The sequence below is a fragment of the Paralichthys olivaceus genome, chromosome 19 (assembly GCF_024713975.1).
Source record: "Paralichthys olivaceus isolate ysfri-2021 chromosome 19, ASM2471397v2, whole genome shotgun sequence".
NCBI lineage: Eukaryota > Metazoa > Chordata > Actinopteri > Pleuronectiformes > Paralichthyidae > Paralichthys > Paralichthys olivaceus.
In genome coordinates, this window is record NC_091111.1 from 13,719,125 (window position 1) to 13,734,701 (window position 15,577).

Genomic DNA, 15,577 nt, shown 5'->3' on the forward strand with positions numbered 1-15,577 from the left:
TACCTATCCTCCTACCCTCCTACCTACCTTCCTAGTGATGCATTGCTGGACACATTCACACCTTAGATAAATATTCATGGAGCCCGAGAGAACCTTGTGCACAGTCTCTGTGGTTTGCTGAAGGAAGCCCACCAGGGATTTTTGTCTTTGACCATAAGCTGTTGACCCCACAGCTGGAAAAAAGAACAATATTTTTGTGATGTTTGAGTGTTCACAGGCTGAATTTAGAAATCTTTGCTCCCTCATACTTCACCTTGGGAGACAGAGGTGGTTATCAGAATATTTTGCTGTCTTTATCCTCCATGTGGGAAAGACAGATGGAGGATGAGAAGCGTTTTGTTTGCTTAAATAATGTGTTGAGTGTGCAACGCTTGAGCCACAGAGCTAACTGTAATCGTATACAGGCTACATTACAGTCAGTGTGTGTTTTGTCACATCAGTTTATGATAAACTGCATTGATGAAGGCTGATTTACCTTCTCACCGAAAAAAAATACAATCCAGCAGTAATCGTGGCCCAATGCCATGCAAAATGATTGTACACCTAATCCATTCACAAAGAGCTTTGATGAAAACCACTGTGAGAGTAATTCTGTGATAGTTTATGTGGAAGAATTTAATATGATTTTGTTCAGAACCTGATCTCGAGTGCTCGCTCCAGTTCTCTGCAGGATTGAAGTGTTAAAGACTGTTTAAGTTTTTGTTTGAAAACAATGGTGGAGTCATGACAACAAGGACAAGTAAAATACATAATGACCATGAGAATGGACAGTTTATACACATAATTATAGAATCTGACTCCACAATAAAAGTGAAATCAAGTTTGCCATAATTGTTGATATTGACTAACAAAGTACTTTACTCTACTTGAGTACATTTGCCAACGATCTGTACCTAACTGAGGTTTGCTTCGGGCACTTTCCACATTTAATCCACTACATAATTCTGCAAATATCAGTATTTTGTACTCCACTATTACAAAGCATTATGTTATTCACATCGTTTTTTATTTTTCAAATGTAATTAATAGCCAGATGGAAATGTATGAGGCAAAGTGCATCTGGAACAATAGCATCACTAAGTGTTTATTTACATTTACTGAAATAAAATGTTTGGGTTCTTCCCCAACCTCTGTGCATATGATGATAAAGATTATTTTATCTTAAATCAGAAAGAATCAGGCAATAACCAATTTTCAAAATTAGTCAATTTTGTATATCTCAATGAAGTTTTAGATATGCATATCTGCATCTGTGTTTGGCAAAAATCGAGGCGCAGAGGATGTAAAGGTAACAGGGATATGTTGGAACATTTGCAATAGATGCTCAAGCAGATAGAAAAAACACACTTGTCTTTGCACTCGTTACCTTTAGTTCAGTATATTTGCTATTTGATAGAGGAGTAGGGGAGATGCTCTTCATGTTGTTTCTGAATCTGGCCTTCCATTTTTCATTTATTGAAAACTCATTCTTGTTAAATGACTGTTTTGCTGTTCTTTGACAAGGTCACAGCCTTCCTCCCGCCTGAATGCCTTTGAATATTCGACTGCCCTCTGCGATCATCCTCCGCTCCTCTGTATTCCCCTCGCAGTGCCCCCCCCCCCCCCCGATACCCAGTGGCTAATATCTCTTTCGCTGTGGCAATATTAAGAAACTGTTAGTTAGGACTTAAAGTTGTTACGCAACCCCCCAGCAACACCAGCAACACTCTAAGCTGTCAGTTAGTTAACTGGCTGAAGGTCAGGCTTAGATTATGCACCTCTCAACCCCGGAGTGATGAATGTGATGCTTTGTTGAACGAGGAGTAAACATATGCCCCTGGGAATTAGCAGACACACACACACACACACACACACACACACGCACGCACCCACATGCACCCTCTTGCAAAGAGCATATGCAGAGTGAATGGGGCTTATTATACACCTGTGAGTGGGGTCAAAGTCTGTCAATCCCTAGCTTATGGTATTATGATAGATTATAGAATCACTCTCTAATGGCAGTCATTCAGTTTGTAATCTCAGCAGCTCGATACAGAAGCACTCAGCGTTCCAGCTATGGCTCTGTAGCAAATAAGGCCCTCTCCTCATTCATCCCTCACTTCCCCCCTCTCACAAAGGTCTTATGACAAGTCAGCTGTTGGTGACATCACAGATGCTGGATCATATGTCAGAAACCTTCGCTGCCTGACTTACATCCCTCACAGCTCAACGGCAACCGAGGCCACTTAAGGCCAAAAGAGCGGCGAGGTGCCCCCCCCCCCCGGGGGGATGAGGGCCAGCGTTGAGGCTGCCAACAGGCCGCAAAGGTGTGGGGGGCACTCTTCAGGGCAGGAACATCTGACCCATGTGTGGGTTTGTTTGTGTGCCCGTCTTGTCATCAGCTTGAGAAGACATTTATCTTTTGTTTTGGAGAGCGTGCTTGAACTACAAAGTCCGGACTCTGTGCACGTGGGTCATTAGATTTCTGTTCTTGATCAGCACATAAATCTGCACGTGTTTAAAACTGCTCTGAAATGCCACATTTCACTGATGTTAAGCTTGTGGAGCCAGGGCAGTGTTTTGATAGCAAGGCAGTAGTGCCACCTAAAGTCAGTGTCTGAAAATGACATTAAAGACACAGTTCAGAAACATGTCACCATCTTTTGGCTCTAAAGTAAAATTGATTGTTTCAAGTAAACATCAGAGTCCCTACATATTGTCATGGCAACTACTTCATTTCCCATTAAAAAAAAAAAAAAGAAAAAAAGAAAGTATCCCACCAGAATTCAAACCAACGCTCAAAGCACCACCATGATGACGTGTTACATCAATGACACGCCAGTGAATTTTATTTAACAACCACTTATACTGAACAACCATCACCTCTCTTTTTGTTTGCACATTTGACTATAGTCATAATGCAATATTCAAATAATAAGATTTAAAATGTTAAATTTAGCAATAATAAAATTATTATCAATTCAATATTATTACAAGTAATATCATTTTTATTGTTTTCATAAGTTGCACAAGAAAACATTACCTCACTGAGAATCTTCACAGACATGTAACAATAGGGATAATAATATTATTTTATTTTTTTAGTAGTAGTCGTAGCAGTGAGTAGTAGCAGCAGTAGAAGTAAATGTAATGGTAGTGGTAATCAGGTGTTTGTATCTTTTTGCCTTTTTATCATCTAATGTGAATAATGGATTTTATTTGCAGAACTTGTAACTTAAAATCCTGTAACAGTTGCCCAGAGGGTTGGAGACATTCATAGTTGCCACTAGATGTCAGCATCAGGTTATGATAATACACGGTGATATCAGCCCCTCTGCCCTGCCTTCGTATCTCACTATGGTTTCTCCTCAATCATTTTTAAATGGTATAAAAAACAGAGTTTTCCTGAAAACTCCACATGCAAGATTTAGCCTGTGTCTGGGTGAGGCAAATAAATACTTCCTCTCAGGTGGAGTTATGCTGAAATATAAGGAAAAGGAAAGGGAACTCTCTTGCAGCCACATAGTTTTATAATATTAGTATTTCTAAACCCATGTGTATAGTAATCACTACAGAACAACCAATGATTATTATTATTAGGGGGAGGGGGTGTATTGTATAGTGTATAATTACAATCAAAGCATCTCTCATGACTGAAATTGTGTTATAACTGATCATAATGACATATAATTGTGTTTGAGATCTTTGTTTTTATCATCGTAAAGTAAATAAGTAGATGGAATTCAGATGAAGAACATAACATCCAAACGAAAGCTGCTGTTGTAAAGTCTTTGCTCATGACAAGTCGTGTTCACTGCGATGACGGTGGAATTCCCGAGCTGCCTTTGAAGGCAGCAGTCGTCACTCACTTAAATGTGTCTCCATAGCAACGCGTCTACAAACAAGCTGCTGCGTTCGGTGAATAGACTGAATATAAAAGATGGACGCAGCTTCTGGCTCCAAAATAATGAATTCCTCCATTTCAGAGGCAAGTATTATTCATTAATGTTTGGTGCCTTGAGAATGTATTTATTTTTTAAATATGGAACTCACTTTAACCCAGTCCTGACTAAAATACCTTTGTTATCTTTGACACATGTGAAGCCTGCTGTTTGTGTCTGTTATTGCAGCTCTGTCGCCCTGTTTAAGGTTCCATTATTAACATTCACCATCACTGACACAATATTTCATTACAATTGGCAATGCTATCATTTAATTCTTTAATTTAGTTATTATGATCTGCATTTGCACAAATTACTCAAAGAATAAAAAATAAATAAAAGTCCATTGTTGACACATTTTGAAAGTCTATCTGTCATCAAAAGCAACATTTTTTGTTGTTGTACTTTGGTAACCTTGGTGGAGATGTACTTGAAATTGACAACTGCCTCCAAACAGTATGGCATCAAAGGGAGCTGCTCCCAAACAGTATAGCATCAAAGGAAGCTGCCCCACAAACAGTCTGGAATCAGAGGTAGCTGCTTTTAAACAGTGTGACATCAAAGGCAGCTGCCTTGACACAACAGTGGCAGTTTCTGTTGCCACTGGTGCGTCTACAGGCTACCAGGCTGCAAAAACACATAATTTCTCAGGTACATTACATTCCCATAGAGAATAAAATCAAACATTTAACAAATACAAAATATACCTCACATAAGACGTATCGCAAGAAAATAAGTAATTAAACTTGTGCTAATGCTAGCATTAGCACTTTGTCATTACACCATCTTTATCTTTTACTGACAGTATTTAACTGACTTGCAATTTCTTGACATGCACCCACATTTAGATAAAATCATCTTTGCCACAGCTTGATAGAAACGGTCTTCTTTTATGTTATGCAGATTAGTACTCGGAGAGTAACCATGCAGAGACAATTAACAACATCAGTGACCAACATCCAAACTGCTGCTGATGTCAGAGAGTCAATTCGAAGGAAGCAGCTGCAGGAAGCTCGCAAAAAAAGGTAATTGCTCCTAAAGATTTTACGTTTGGTGTCTGAAATCAAAATTTCTATCCTGTTTACCATTGTGTTTGTTCTACATGGTGCAGACTGGAGTGGCTGGAAAATGATGTGAGGTCCAGTCAGGAAAAATTTGAGGAAATTATCAGAGGGTTATCGGCAGCAAAGGAGAAGGTGATCCCTCAGGAGGTACAGGAAGCTCTGGACAGCCAGCAGGAGCTGTGTACTCTTATATTAAACAACAAGGATAAACTCATAAATGACCTGCAACAGGTAACTGTCTGTCCATAAAAATGTATGTAAAGGAGTAAAACCTTCTGGTGTTGTTTGACCTTTTTGAATTCGCTCACTTTCTGTATGTCATCTGAACAGAATCTGAAATCATCAGACGATCGCTATGTGAAGGATTTGAGGAGACAGGCAGAGGAGTTGAACCTGATGATGGAGAGGATGGAGGACCAGATCAAGACCCTGACCAAAGCCTACAGGGAGGAGATGGCCGAGCTTGAGGTACACGACCAGAACCGGCTCTTGTGATCCATTGAATTCTCCTCTAGCACCACCCTCAAGCTGACATCTGTGGTCTCGAGTAAAAAATGCCTCAGCGATAATGAGTGCACTGTCATGAAATCTGTTTCAAGCTGTCATGTTCCCCTCTGGATGAATCGTTATCTCTTTCAAGATCCCTTAACTCACTATCATCAGGACAACTATTTAATGATCCTTCATGATTGAATACCTGCAAAACTAATCAGCTTCAGCTGTACTTTGTGTTTAGAGCTAAAATGTAAATGTACCTAGACTTTCTAACAGTTTTTGTTGTTGTTGCTGGCAGAGATTTTGTCTGCAGGAAAGTGAAGTTTTAGTCACAAGAGACATGGCTGAGTGGGAACAACACATGAAGGAACTCTGGGACAGACAGGTCAGGATAACAAACACACACACACACACACACACACACATGTCATAGCTTATATCTTACATATCTCAATTTTGTATCCAATGAAATCTAATCTGTTTCAGCTTGAGAGTTTGGAGCAGAGGAAAGAGAAAGTGATGGAGTATGAAGCTAAAATTCACAGTCTGATGTTGGAGAATAAGGACAAGCTGAGCACCATCAAGACAGAGCAGGATGCTAATTCTCAGGTTTGCACAAACATCAAGTATCTTACCTATTAAGTGAAGTGTTTGGGCTGTGAGCTGTATTTGGTAATATACAGTATATAATATAGCCAGCAGTAGTGGTTAAATTCACCATTTCCCTTCATGGATCTGCAGGCTTTGGAGAGACAGAATCAGAAGATACAGGCCACCACCACATTCATGAGGCTCAAACAAATAAAGGAAAAGCATGATGCAGAAGAATACAAGTTCAACCTGAACCAAATGTATAAAAGGGTCAACGGGTAAAGCAGCTGTTCGCTCTCTCTCTCACACACACACTGGAATGGCACTCAGTCGAACACAACCTCCGCCAAGGCCCAACAGTCCCCATCAAGCTGCACCAAGTTATACATTCATAGATATCCACCCTCTAAATATATTTATTTTTATCACCCTTGCATTGATAAAAGGATCATTGTCCAGATCCAAGCAGAAATTTAATGGATTCTTTCTTGGCCCATGTCTCAACCTTCCACCAAGTTTCATGGAAATTATGGGAATAGAGTAATCCTTCTGTCAAACAAACAAACATCCAAAAAACAAACAAACGGGTGAAAAACATCACCTCCTTGGCGGAGGTAATAGTTCAAATTAAGATTTGATTCACTCTGTGTTTCTAGCGACGGCTTTGTGTTTCAGTCTGCAGGTAGAGATGAAAAGTCTCGTCACCAAGCACTCCAATCAGGCGAGATACTTAAGAGACACGAGCCATCATTTGAACAAAGACTACAATCGCATCCTCCAGCAGCATGAACGAGTTCAGAGGAAAATCAAGTGAGTCTGAATTATCCTGTAATGTTGACATATCGTACCATTGCTTGCTTCTCTTTTACCGAATTCTTTTTCTTCTTCTTTTTCACTCCATCCCTCCTGTACTTCACACAGACACTTTGCAGTCGCTGATGGCAGGAAATTTGAGGAGATGTGGCGCATGGTTGAAGAAGAGTTGAGGCAACTAGTGGAGAGGGCTTTGACCATTGACTCAGAGATCTGTGAGCGGTATCTCGGTTTAGCCTGGGAACGACCTGTGATGCCCTTCAAAGAGCTCTCTGGCCCCATCCTGTCTGAAAAACAAACCAGCACAGACCCGCACGCCCAGCTGTTTCAAACTGAGCAGGCATTACAGTGCAGCCAGGGGACGATGGACTCATCAGACAGGGCGAGGTCGGAGGCTGAGAGCCCAGTCATGGACCAGGAAGTGAGTGATGAAGGGTTGGATGAAGAGACGCTGACCAAAGTGATCGAGCTGCTGTGTAATGAAACGGTGAGAGATTCATGTTTATCACAGTAAAAGTTTTGTTTAGAAGAATGGTACACAATGTCAGACAGTCACAAACAATTTGTCGTATATATAACAAACAGACACGTGACGATAATAACAGGAGAGGATTTGTCTGTATGCAAACGTTATACTGAACGAATAGCACATTACAATAGTAATGTAAAAAAAAAAAAGAGTGAGTGGTTTTATTCTTCCAATCTCACTCTTGATGGAAAATACGTAGTTTATTTCCTACAATGTTGAATATCACTTCCTTCCTCTTTATAATCTGAAGAGAGACAGTAGCTGCATCATTATCATGTCCTATAATATGAAACTAATTGTTATTACAGGGGAATGAAATATGTTGTGGCATTTTCTAATGTAATTTGTGGAGGCTGATGCAGGTTCTGATATAAGGGTGTAAAACATTTCTGATAGCGATATATAACCACTCAAACTGAAAGACCTCACTCTTGAATAAAGATAGGAAAAAACCTCCTTAAGTATTTACAGTTTTAGTCACAGGAGCATAAAAAAAACAATAATATAAAAATACATTTCAAACACAAGCTGCTCTTCCTTCTGTGCCAGGGTCTCATTGAGGACAATATTCTGATGCTGCTCGCTCCGCTGGAGGAGGAGGAACAGACGGCTATGAAGCTGGGCTCCCTCCTTTATGTGAGTTCATGTCCTGTTATGTTTCCACTTATCCCCCACATCAACTCACCTGGACCACCAGGCAGCAGCTGTATTGTAAAACAGACATGTTGTTTTCTCTTCCAGACCTTGGGACTCGCTGACCAGGATTTGCCCAAGTTGGCTCATTTCCTCTTAAAGTACAGACAAGAGCAGAGCAAGGTGAGCAGTGCAGCGGATCGATGCCTCGATGTTTCCATGAGAACTTCTGCTTGTTCAAACTATGGCCTTGAGTCTGAACAAAATAATTATAATTAAACAGTTACTACTATCTGTTCTCCTGCAGGATGTTTCTGGTGAGTTGAGAGAATCCAGTGACCAGGTGGCGGCGCCAATCATCCTTCCTGACCAAGTCCTGCCTGCTCTTAAAAGTTTCATCCAGCAGAACATGAGGTCCAGGTAAGACACACACCCACCTCTTCTTTACGAGCATTGGATAACTCCAATAACTCCAAGCAAATAGAGGCAACGCTATGGTTTTTATCTAGACTGTAGACTGTGATTCATAGTTAAGGTCGTTCTTCATCAATATGTAATAATTCCCTGTGTGTTCTAAGGGAGAGCTCAGGCCACTCACAGTCCAGTGTTCTGCAAATAGAACCAAGGGACAGTTCAGCAGACAAAGCTTACTGGGAAAGTTTGAGCAACATCATCCCTGAGGACAAAGTCAGACTATGGGAGGAGGCAGAAAATATGCTACAGCAACACCTGTGAGTAACACACACACACACACACACACACACACACACACACACACAGAAGTAAATCCTGCATCAGTGCTCAGAATATTTTTTTTCCGTCCATCCAGTGCCGTCCTCATGGAGATTTCTGAACTTGACACTGAGAATGAGAGTCTGATGCAGGAGAACACAGAGCTGCGGATACTTCTGCAACAATCTCTCAAGCCATGAGTTTGTGTGTTTATGTGTTTTTCAGATATTCACTGAGGGTACATTTTCAGAACCTTCCCAATTAACTGCTTATATAGGCTGCCTAATAAGGTGGGTGTGTTTAATAGATGATTGTGGTAGGTCACATGATGTGTGTCACATGATTGGAGCAGCACAGCTCGAGTTGGCTGCCTGAACTACCTTGCAGGGTTCGCTCCATTAGTTGATCAAGTGCAGAGTCATCAGGAGTTTCTGTATTTGTGAAACGACTACCTTCAAAATGAAGAAAAAAAAAATTAATTATTGAATTTTTACTAACAGAAAAAATTTAATAGATTAAATACAAAACCTGAAAGAAGTTGAAGCATCAAATGAGAACAAATTAATAAGAGCAAACATGTTGTACGAGGTGAAAGCAACAGAACTGTCATTTGAAGAGTAAAATATGAACTTTATCTCAAACACGTTTTCCTTGGAATCCAGTTTATTTCAAATTGTCAAAACAGACAAAAAATAAATAACGCACACCTTTGAACCACTATATCATACAATACACAAAATTCATCGTAAAAACAGGCAAGTTTAGTGCAACCGATAATTCTGTAATCAGTGGAACACAGAATCACAAACAAAGACTGCAACACAAATGAGGTCAAGCACAGGCAAAGTTTTTTTAAATGGGATAACAATGTCTTCTCATGTGTAGACTGGGCCAGAGTTTCCAGAGTCAACGCTGAGCCACTTTCCCACTCAAGTGCACTTTGATCATATTTCCATCTTTACTTTATCTGAAGTTTTTACACAGTAGAGTTGGTGATTTGGTTTGTATCAGGCTGGAGTGACGAGCCATGGCAATACACATGACCTCGGTTATCATTATGATGCATGCACGTTGACAAACAGTGTAGTTCTACATTTAGTATTTGTTGCATTCATTATTTTTGATAATGATTTGACTATTGATTTTATTTGTTGTATTGTCCAGTGAGGATTTTATTACAAAGCACAGGGAATTCTCAGAGAATAGGCTGACTTGTGCTTGTATAGTTCACGTTAAATAAATGGAATTTAAATTTTTTTTCTTCAAATTATTTGCAGAAGCTGTTGGACCAAACTTTGCTAAATTGCGAACAATTCAATAAAAATGAACAGTTTATCTAAACCACGTAGAAAGCTTACTCATCGTTTCCTTATTAGTTTTTCATTTTGAAGTCATCTTGTTCCGTGTCTCATTGAATTTCATTAGGAAAATAGACATCTTTATTGTTTGTTTCTTCATTATTATTTTTGAAGTGTGCAAAGACTGCAAGAGCTATAAAAAAAACAGCAACACTTTTGTTTCAGCAGCCACATTTAGCATTTATAAGTTCAATCTAAACATTATTAGTTTCTAACAGTACAATTTAGATTCAAGTATTTGAGGGCAAACATGAGTGGATGTCGGCAACGTAATAAAACAGATAAAATATGTCTTTACAAGAGACTTATTATGTAATTTTTTTTTTTACTCAAAATGTCCCAATATGTGCTCAAAACTACATTATAATGTGTAAACTGTTTATTAAATGTTTATATAGTTCTCATAAAAACTAAATACGAGTACTCAAAGCAAAGTGTTGACAGTAAATACTTGTTCCCTACTAACCTATATCAATAGCCGAAACTGTAGCGGTAATGGGAGATGTTACAGCATCACTTGTAATGTACGTCCATGCATTTGCCTGACCACGAATCCAACACTCGGATTTAGTTGAATAAATAAATAAATAAGTAAATGAATTAATTAAAAGCTGTATAGACGGAAAAAGAAACATTCATTGTCAGGTGACGTTGAAAATAGGAAGTTTCGGGTCAGATCAGGGGTTAATTTGTGTCATGTGACTGCGGCGTGGTCAGTTCAAAGATGGAGTCGCGATGCTGAGAGTTTAGTTGTGCTGAAGAGAGGATGCGGGTGTTAGCGCTTCTCTGACTTCCAGGAGGGGGCGTAGTCTTAGGTGGCGAGCTGTACAGGAAGATCTGAACGGATCAAAGTGGAGAAATAATAGACCGGATGGACAAAGTGCCTATTTTTCTGAGACAAAGAGAGACAGAGATTTCCACCCCCCCATTCCTCAACCCATCCGGCCCACCACCCGCCTTGCCTGTCCTCCCAGCAGCCCTCTCAGGCCCCCAGCAGCTTCTTGACAAGGTAGCCCGGCATGCTGTAGAGGAAGAGGCCCAGCATGATGAGCAGCAGCAGGGCCAGCACGATCTTGATGATCAGCCACTTGTAGCGGTTGCACACCAGGTAGCGGATGGCTTTCAACGGGCTCAGGAACCACAGGAAGGTGGTGTCTGGGCGGCTGGAGGGAAAGGGTGTGTGGAGGTTAAAGAGGAGGAGAGTGGCCAATGTGGTGCAGGCGTGGTGCGGGTGGATGTAGGACAGGGAGAGAGGAATGGGACCAAAGAGAGAGAGGGGAAGAGAAAGCTCACATTAGTGGTTGGCGCGCCATGTTGCATTTTCAGAGTTTCAGTTTTAAACACAGCATGCTCACGTTCCCGAGGACGCAGAGATCACATCACAGAGGAGAAGCTTCACATTAGAAACATGTGCACGATGAGAATGTTGATAAAATGGATGAATGATCGACCAACAGCTCCAAACACTTTCCTTGCCTCGGAGGAATCGAACATTTCATTGTCAATTACACAAAAGATATTTTAGTTCATTTTGTGGGTCCAGTTTATTTCCCATTAATCTCTTAAAACGTTTCCTGGAAAGAATCAAATAATCTGGTGCTAACGGTAAAGATAGAGAGTTACTTCCAGCTATTTCTAAATTGTGAGCCAGCACATCTTTGGTATTTCTATTCAGATGAGCTGAGGTGAATATGTCTCTGAACAGCACAAATAAATCAGCATAAAAAAGGTAAGTTTCCAATGATAAATTAATAAATGGTAAATATTCACAGAGGTTTAAATCCAGTGATTTGAAGTCAATAATAAATCAAACAATCTGAACTTTCACTCTATGTTTCGACATAAATTAGAAGATTTGTTCCAGGAAAATGTCAAGATATATTTTAGTTTAATACAACTTTATTTAACTTCTGTTGTCATCGAGAAATAAGTTTAGCTTATTTTAGTCTTATTCTGGTTATAATAAAATTTAAACTATGAAACACAACCTGGTTGTTCTTATTATGATTTTAACTATATTTTCAATTATTCATCTTTTGTCGAGGTGCAAATTGTCCCTTTGACTTGAACTTGTCATGATCAGGTGCAATAATTAAATAAATCATAAAAAGATTTACAGTGAACATTAATGAAACATTTTATAAATCAAATTACAATTTTACAGTTGAATAAAGCTTTCACAGTTTCACTGACATGTTTTATCACATTTTGTGTAATGTCATAGAGTTGCTAGAATGAAATCGGTGAGGATCAGTGAGGCAGGAGGATCCGGACAGTTGGTCACTTATCAGATGTGTGATGGCACTTTGGTGAAAGAAGACACGACACGGAGGAGACAATGCTACTGCTAAGACAGTGGAGGAGAGAGAAGAAAGACACAATACAAAGAGAGAGAGAGAGAGTTTGGCGGCACAGAAGAGAAGGTGCCACAGGCAGGACAGGAGAATCCAGGAAGTGAGGGGTCAAATAGAGAAGCAGAGACAGCGAGGAGGGGGCGGAGGCTACCAGCGCGTCAGGCCCCCAGCATCTTCTTGACCAGGTAGCCAGGGACAGAGTAGAGGAAGAGGCCCAGCATGAGCAGCAGCAGCATCAGCCCCAGGGCCTTGAGGATCAGCCAGCGGTAGTTGTGCCAGATGAAGTAACGAATGGACTTCAGGGGAGTCAGAAACCACATTAGACTGGTGTCCGGGCGACTTTTTCACAATGGAGGGAGCGCAGGAGGAGAGGAATGCAGGTGTGGGCAAAAAACAAGGAGAAGGGCGAGAAGGAGGAGTCACACAAACAGAGGAGGGGAGGTACGAGAGGAGGGGGAGAGACAGAGGGAGACAGTTGAAGAGATGGTCGGAGGAGAAAGAGTGAAAGTGTAACACTGACAGTTTGACAGAGCAGAAAGAAGTGTCAAGGTCAAACGAGGCCAAATCAAACTGTACCAGGTCAGGACTGTTTTTGAGAACACTGCTTTTTGCACTGGACGAATGATTCAAGTCTTTCATGTCTGTGCCTTACTCCAATCCACACAACCATCGTCGGGGTTTAAACGTGGAAGTAACACATGCCGTAGTATGAGTTTGTGACAGACCGATCCTAAATATGTTGCTTTAATTAAATATGCGTCTGTATCTTACTTTGGTTTCTCCAGTGGATCCGGCTCGTTTCGTCCCAGTCCCACAGGACTTTTCTCTGCTTCTTCCGCCGTCACCAGGTGAAGCTCGGCTTCAACTTTACCCTGAAACGACAGTGATGACGTTTATCAAAGGCACCGTTTTTCTTACTCAGTGTCCCCAGGGTGGGAATGAAAGAAGAACCATTCTCCCTGTTACAAGTCAATGGTACTTCAAAAAGATTTTGAAGGTGTACTTTAAGGGAAAATTGTTGCTTTGAGTCCTTCCTGTAAAGTTAAAATGTTTTATTTGATGGGTTTTAATAGAAAGCATGAAGTTTGCAATATTTTACAAGAAAATAATAAAAAATAATAAAAAGAAATTTAAGTAACAGAAAGAATTTAGCTCGGAACAACTGGTGTTTGGAAAGTTTCAGGTGTGGACAGGGATTTTGCGTTGAATTTACTGTGGAATTTATAAGAGGAATTTTTAGACGATGATTTTATGCATGTTTGTGTAGTTATCCACTCATTATCTCATGACGCACCGTCAGCTCCATCTCATCGTTCTCATCACGGGCCACAAATGGCCACCAGCCTTTCACTCTCTTCTGTTTGAAGATGGAGATGGTGGGAAGCTCCTGCTCATTTCGGATCATGTCCAGGGAGCACTGCTTGGCCGTCTTGGCACCGCGGGGGAAACGGTTCAGGTCCAGCTCAATTGCACCTGGAGTGTGGTGATAAATGAGGCAGTCAGACAGTAAGAACAGAGATTGGAAAATTCTGCTGACAACAAGCAGTGAAAGACAGAGAAGGTATAATTGCTCCCATCAGTCCTCACCCAGGAAGTCATCTGCAGAGAAGTGGTCGGCGTCCCACACCTGCATCGTGAGGCGAGGAGGGATCTTGTATTCGGTCTCGTCCCAGGAGAACATGGACTCTTTCTTAGAGATGACGATCTTCTCTTCAGCCATGAGGTAATCGAAGGGGTAGACGAAGCGCCAGTTGAAGTTGCCCTCGCCGGTCAGCGAGTGATAGTGCACGTCTGTGTCCTGCTTGTCCTCCTGCTGCCCCTTCAGCCACCTGCGGGTCAAAGAGGTCAGAGCTGAACTTTAGGAGTTTGTTGAGATGAGTGAATAGATTTAAATCTTCAGTCATGCACTTGTAATGTCTGATATGGAGGAAATTACACTGGTCTGTCAGTTGCTGTATATTAATTTGGTTAATTTAATAGAACAAGAGAGATGATGCTAATAGGTCAAAATCAAAACACATCATGTGACTTTCCAACAGCAAATCAGATTAATACCTGTGTGTGTTTGTGTGGGATATTATGATAAATGCACTTGAGCAAGACATAAAATCTGATTTGATGTTGGAGCGTCACACGATGTTTGAAGCCATGCACACACAAAGCTTGCAGAAATGTCATTAGCGGAAATTGATCAGATATAAGGCTATGAGGTTAGTTCCACTGGAGCTCCTTCATTTACAGTTGAGTGAGGCTGGCGAGGAGCAGGAGGAAAGCTGCACTCTCAGTTCTCAAATCATAAAGATAATCGTCAGAATAAATCCTGGAATAATGTGAAAGAATGTGCCATGATTTGGAAACTGAGACGCACTGGCAGACATTAGGCTGCAGTGAGGGCAAAATGTCACTGACAACATGCCTGAGCTTGTCCGAATGAACTCGATCGTCACTTCTGTATTACTGCACTGGATCCATTTGAAACAACCCCAGCTCCTCTACCTTTACAGTCACAGCTGGACATTTGGTTCAGCCGCTACAATCTACAGCACATTCGATTTCTAAGATACTTTGTCATCCTCCAGGCGTTTAGGGTTGTTTGAAGATGCCACCCTGTTTGTTACAGTAACGTCCGAGGCGACACATCCACAGGTGAGCTGAGGGAATAGTGAGGCTGGTTACGAGATGCAGGAGTGAAGTGGCCCCACAAAAAAATACCAACATCATTACCTTGAAATAATAATCACATACCCAGGCTGCAGAATGACAGTGTTGTAAAAACACTGGAGTTCTGTCATGTAGGCATGCATGTAGTTTGCATGTACATTATTCTTCCATGCAATCAGTTTCTATTATTTTTAAAACATCTGTATTTAAAATATTGTCTGGTAGCAACTGCAGCACAGGACCAAACCACAAAGATTATTACCTCCGCCAAGGAGAGCGTGTTTTTACTGTGTGTTTGTTTGTTTGTCAGCGGGATTACACAAAAACTACTAGATTTCCATAAAATTGGAAAATTGGAAATGGTAGAAAGATGGGACATGGGTCTAAGAAAGAACCAATTCAATTTTGTCAAGAATCCGGACAAAGT

General features: G+C 40.8%; 2 protein-coding genes across 15 annotated transcripts in view; one reads left to right on the forward strand and one right to left on the reverse strand.

The window, feature by feature from the left end:
• Window positions 1–3,139: 3,139 nt before the first annotated feature.
• drc1 (dynein regulatory complex subunit 1 homolog (Chlamydomonas)) lies at window positions 3,140–9,418 on the forward strand. 4 transcript variants are annotated; one of them, XM_020097776.2, is made up of 14 exons: window positions 3,140–3,967; window positions 4,824–4,945; window positions 5,032–5,215; window positions 5,315–5,452; window positions 5,778–5,864; window positions 5,966–6,088; window positions 6,221–6,348; window positions 6,746–6,880; window positions 6,992–7,370; window positions 7,962–8,048; window positions 8,154–8,228; window positions 8,353–8,465; window positions 8,624–8,776; window positions 8,875–9,418. In XM_020097776.2, exons 1-14 carry the CDS (start codon window positions 3,920–3,922, stop codon window positions 8,975–8,977), a joined length of 1,875 nt encoding a protein of 624 aa, XP_019953335.2. In that variant the 5' UTR covers window positions 3,140–3,919; the 3' UTR covers window positions 8,978–9,418. The 4 variants fall into 4 exon arrangements, with proteins under 4 accessions (XP_019953335.2, XP_069371803.1, XP_069371804.1 ...); XM_069515702.1 differs by lacking the exon at window positions 3,140–3,967 and adding an exon at window positions 4,364–4,453; XM_069515703.1 differs by lacking the exon at window positions 3,140–3,967 and adding an exon at window positions 4,429–4,571.
• A 4-nt stretch (window positions 9,419–9,422) lies between these two features.
• Window positions 9,423–15,577, reverse strand: part of otofa (otoferlin a) — a 61,140-nt gene continuing 54,985 nt past the window's right edge. For 6 of the 11 annotated variants that reach the window (XM_069515697.1, XM_069515691.1, XM_069515693.1 and 3 more), the window contains 4 exons: window positions 14,077–14,318; window positions 13,784–13,962; window positions 13,261–13,361; window positions 9,423–11,298 (listed from right to left, as the gene is read on the reverse strand). In XM_069515697.1, coding sequence (XP_069371798.1) covers window positions 11,118–11,298; window positions 13,261–13,361; window positions 13,784–13,962; window positions 14,077–14,318 — 703 coding nt within the window. In that variant the 3' untranslated portion in view covers window positions 9,423–11,117. Of the gene's footprint in view, window positions 11,299–12,640; window positions 12,829–13,260; window positions 13,362–13,783; window positions 13,963–14,076; window positions 14,319–15,577 lie in introns of those variants that run through there. The other 5 variants (XM_069515699.1, XM_069515698.1, XM_069515692.1 and 2 more) reach the window with 2 other exon arrangements.

Excerpts from the sequence above, each read along its gene's own strand:
- drc1 (XM_069515702.1), top strand. The coding sequence starts at position 4,379 with ATGGCATCAAAGGGAGCTGCTCCCAAACAGTATAGCATCAAAGGAAGC. Across the intron at positions 8,466-8,623 it reads CAGCAGAACATGAGGTCCAG|GGAGAGCTCAGGCCACTCAC; the intron begins GTAAGACACACA and ends GTGTGTTCTAAG. Across the intron at positions 8,777-8,874 it reads AATATGCTACAGCAACACCT|TGCCGTCCTCATGGAGATTT; the intron begins GTGAGTAACACA and ends CCGTCCATCCAG.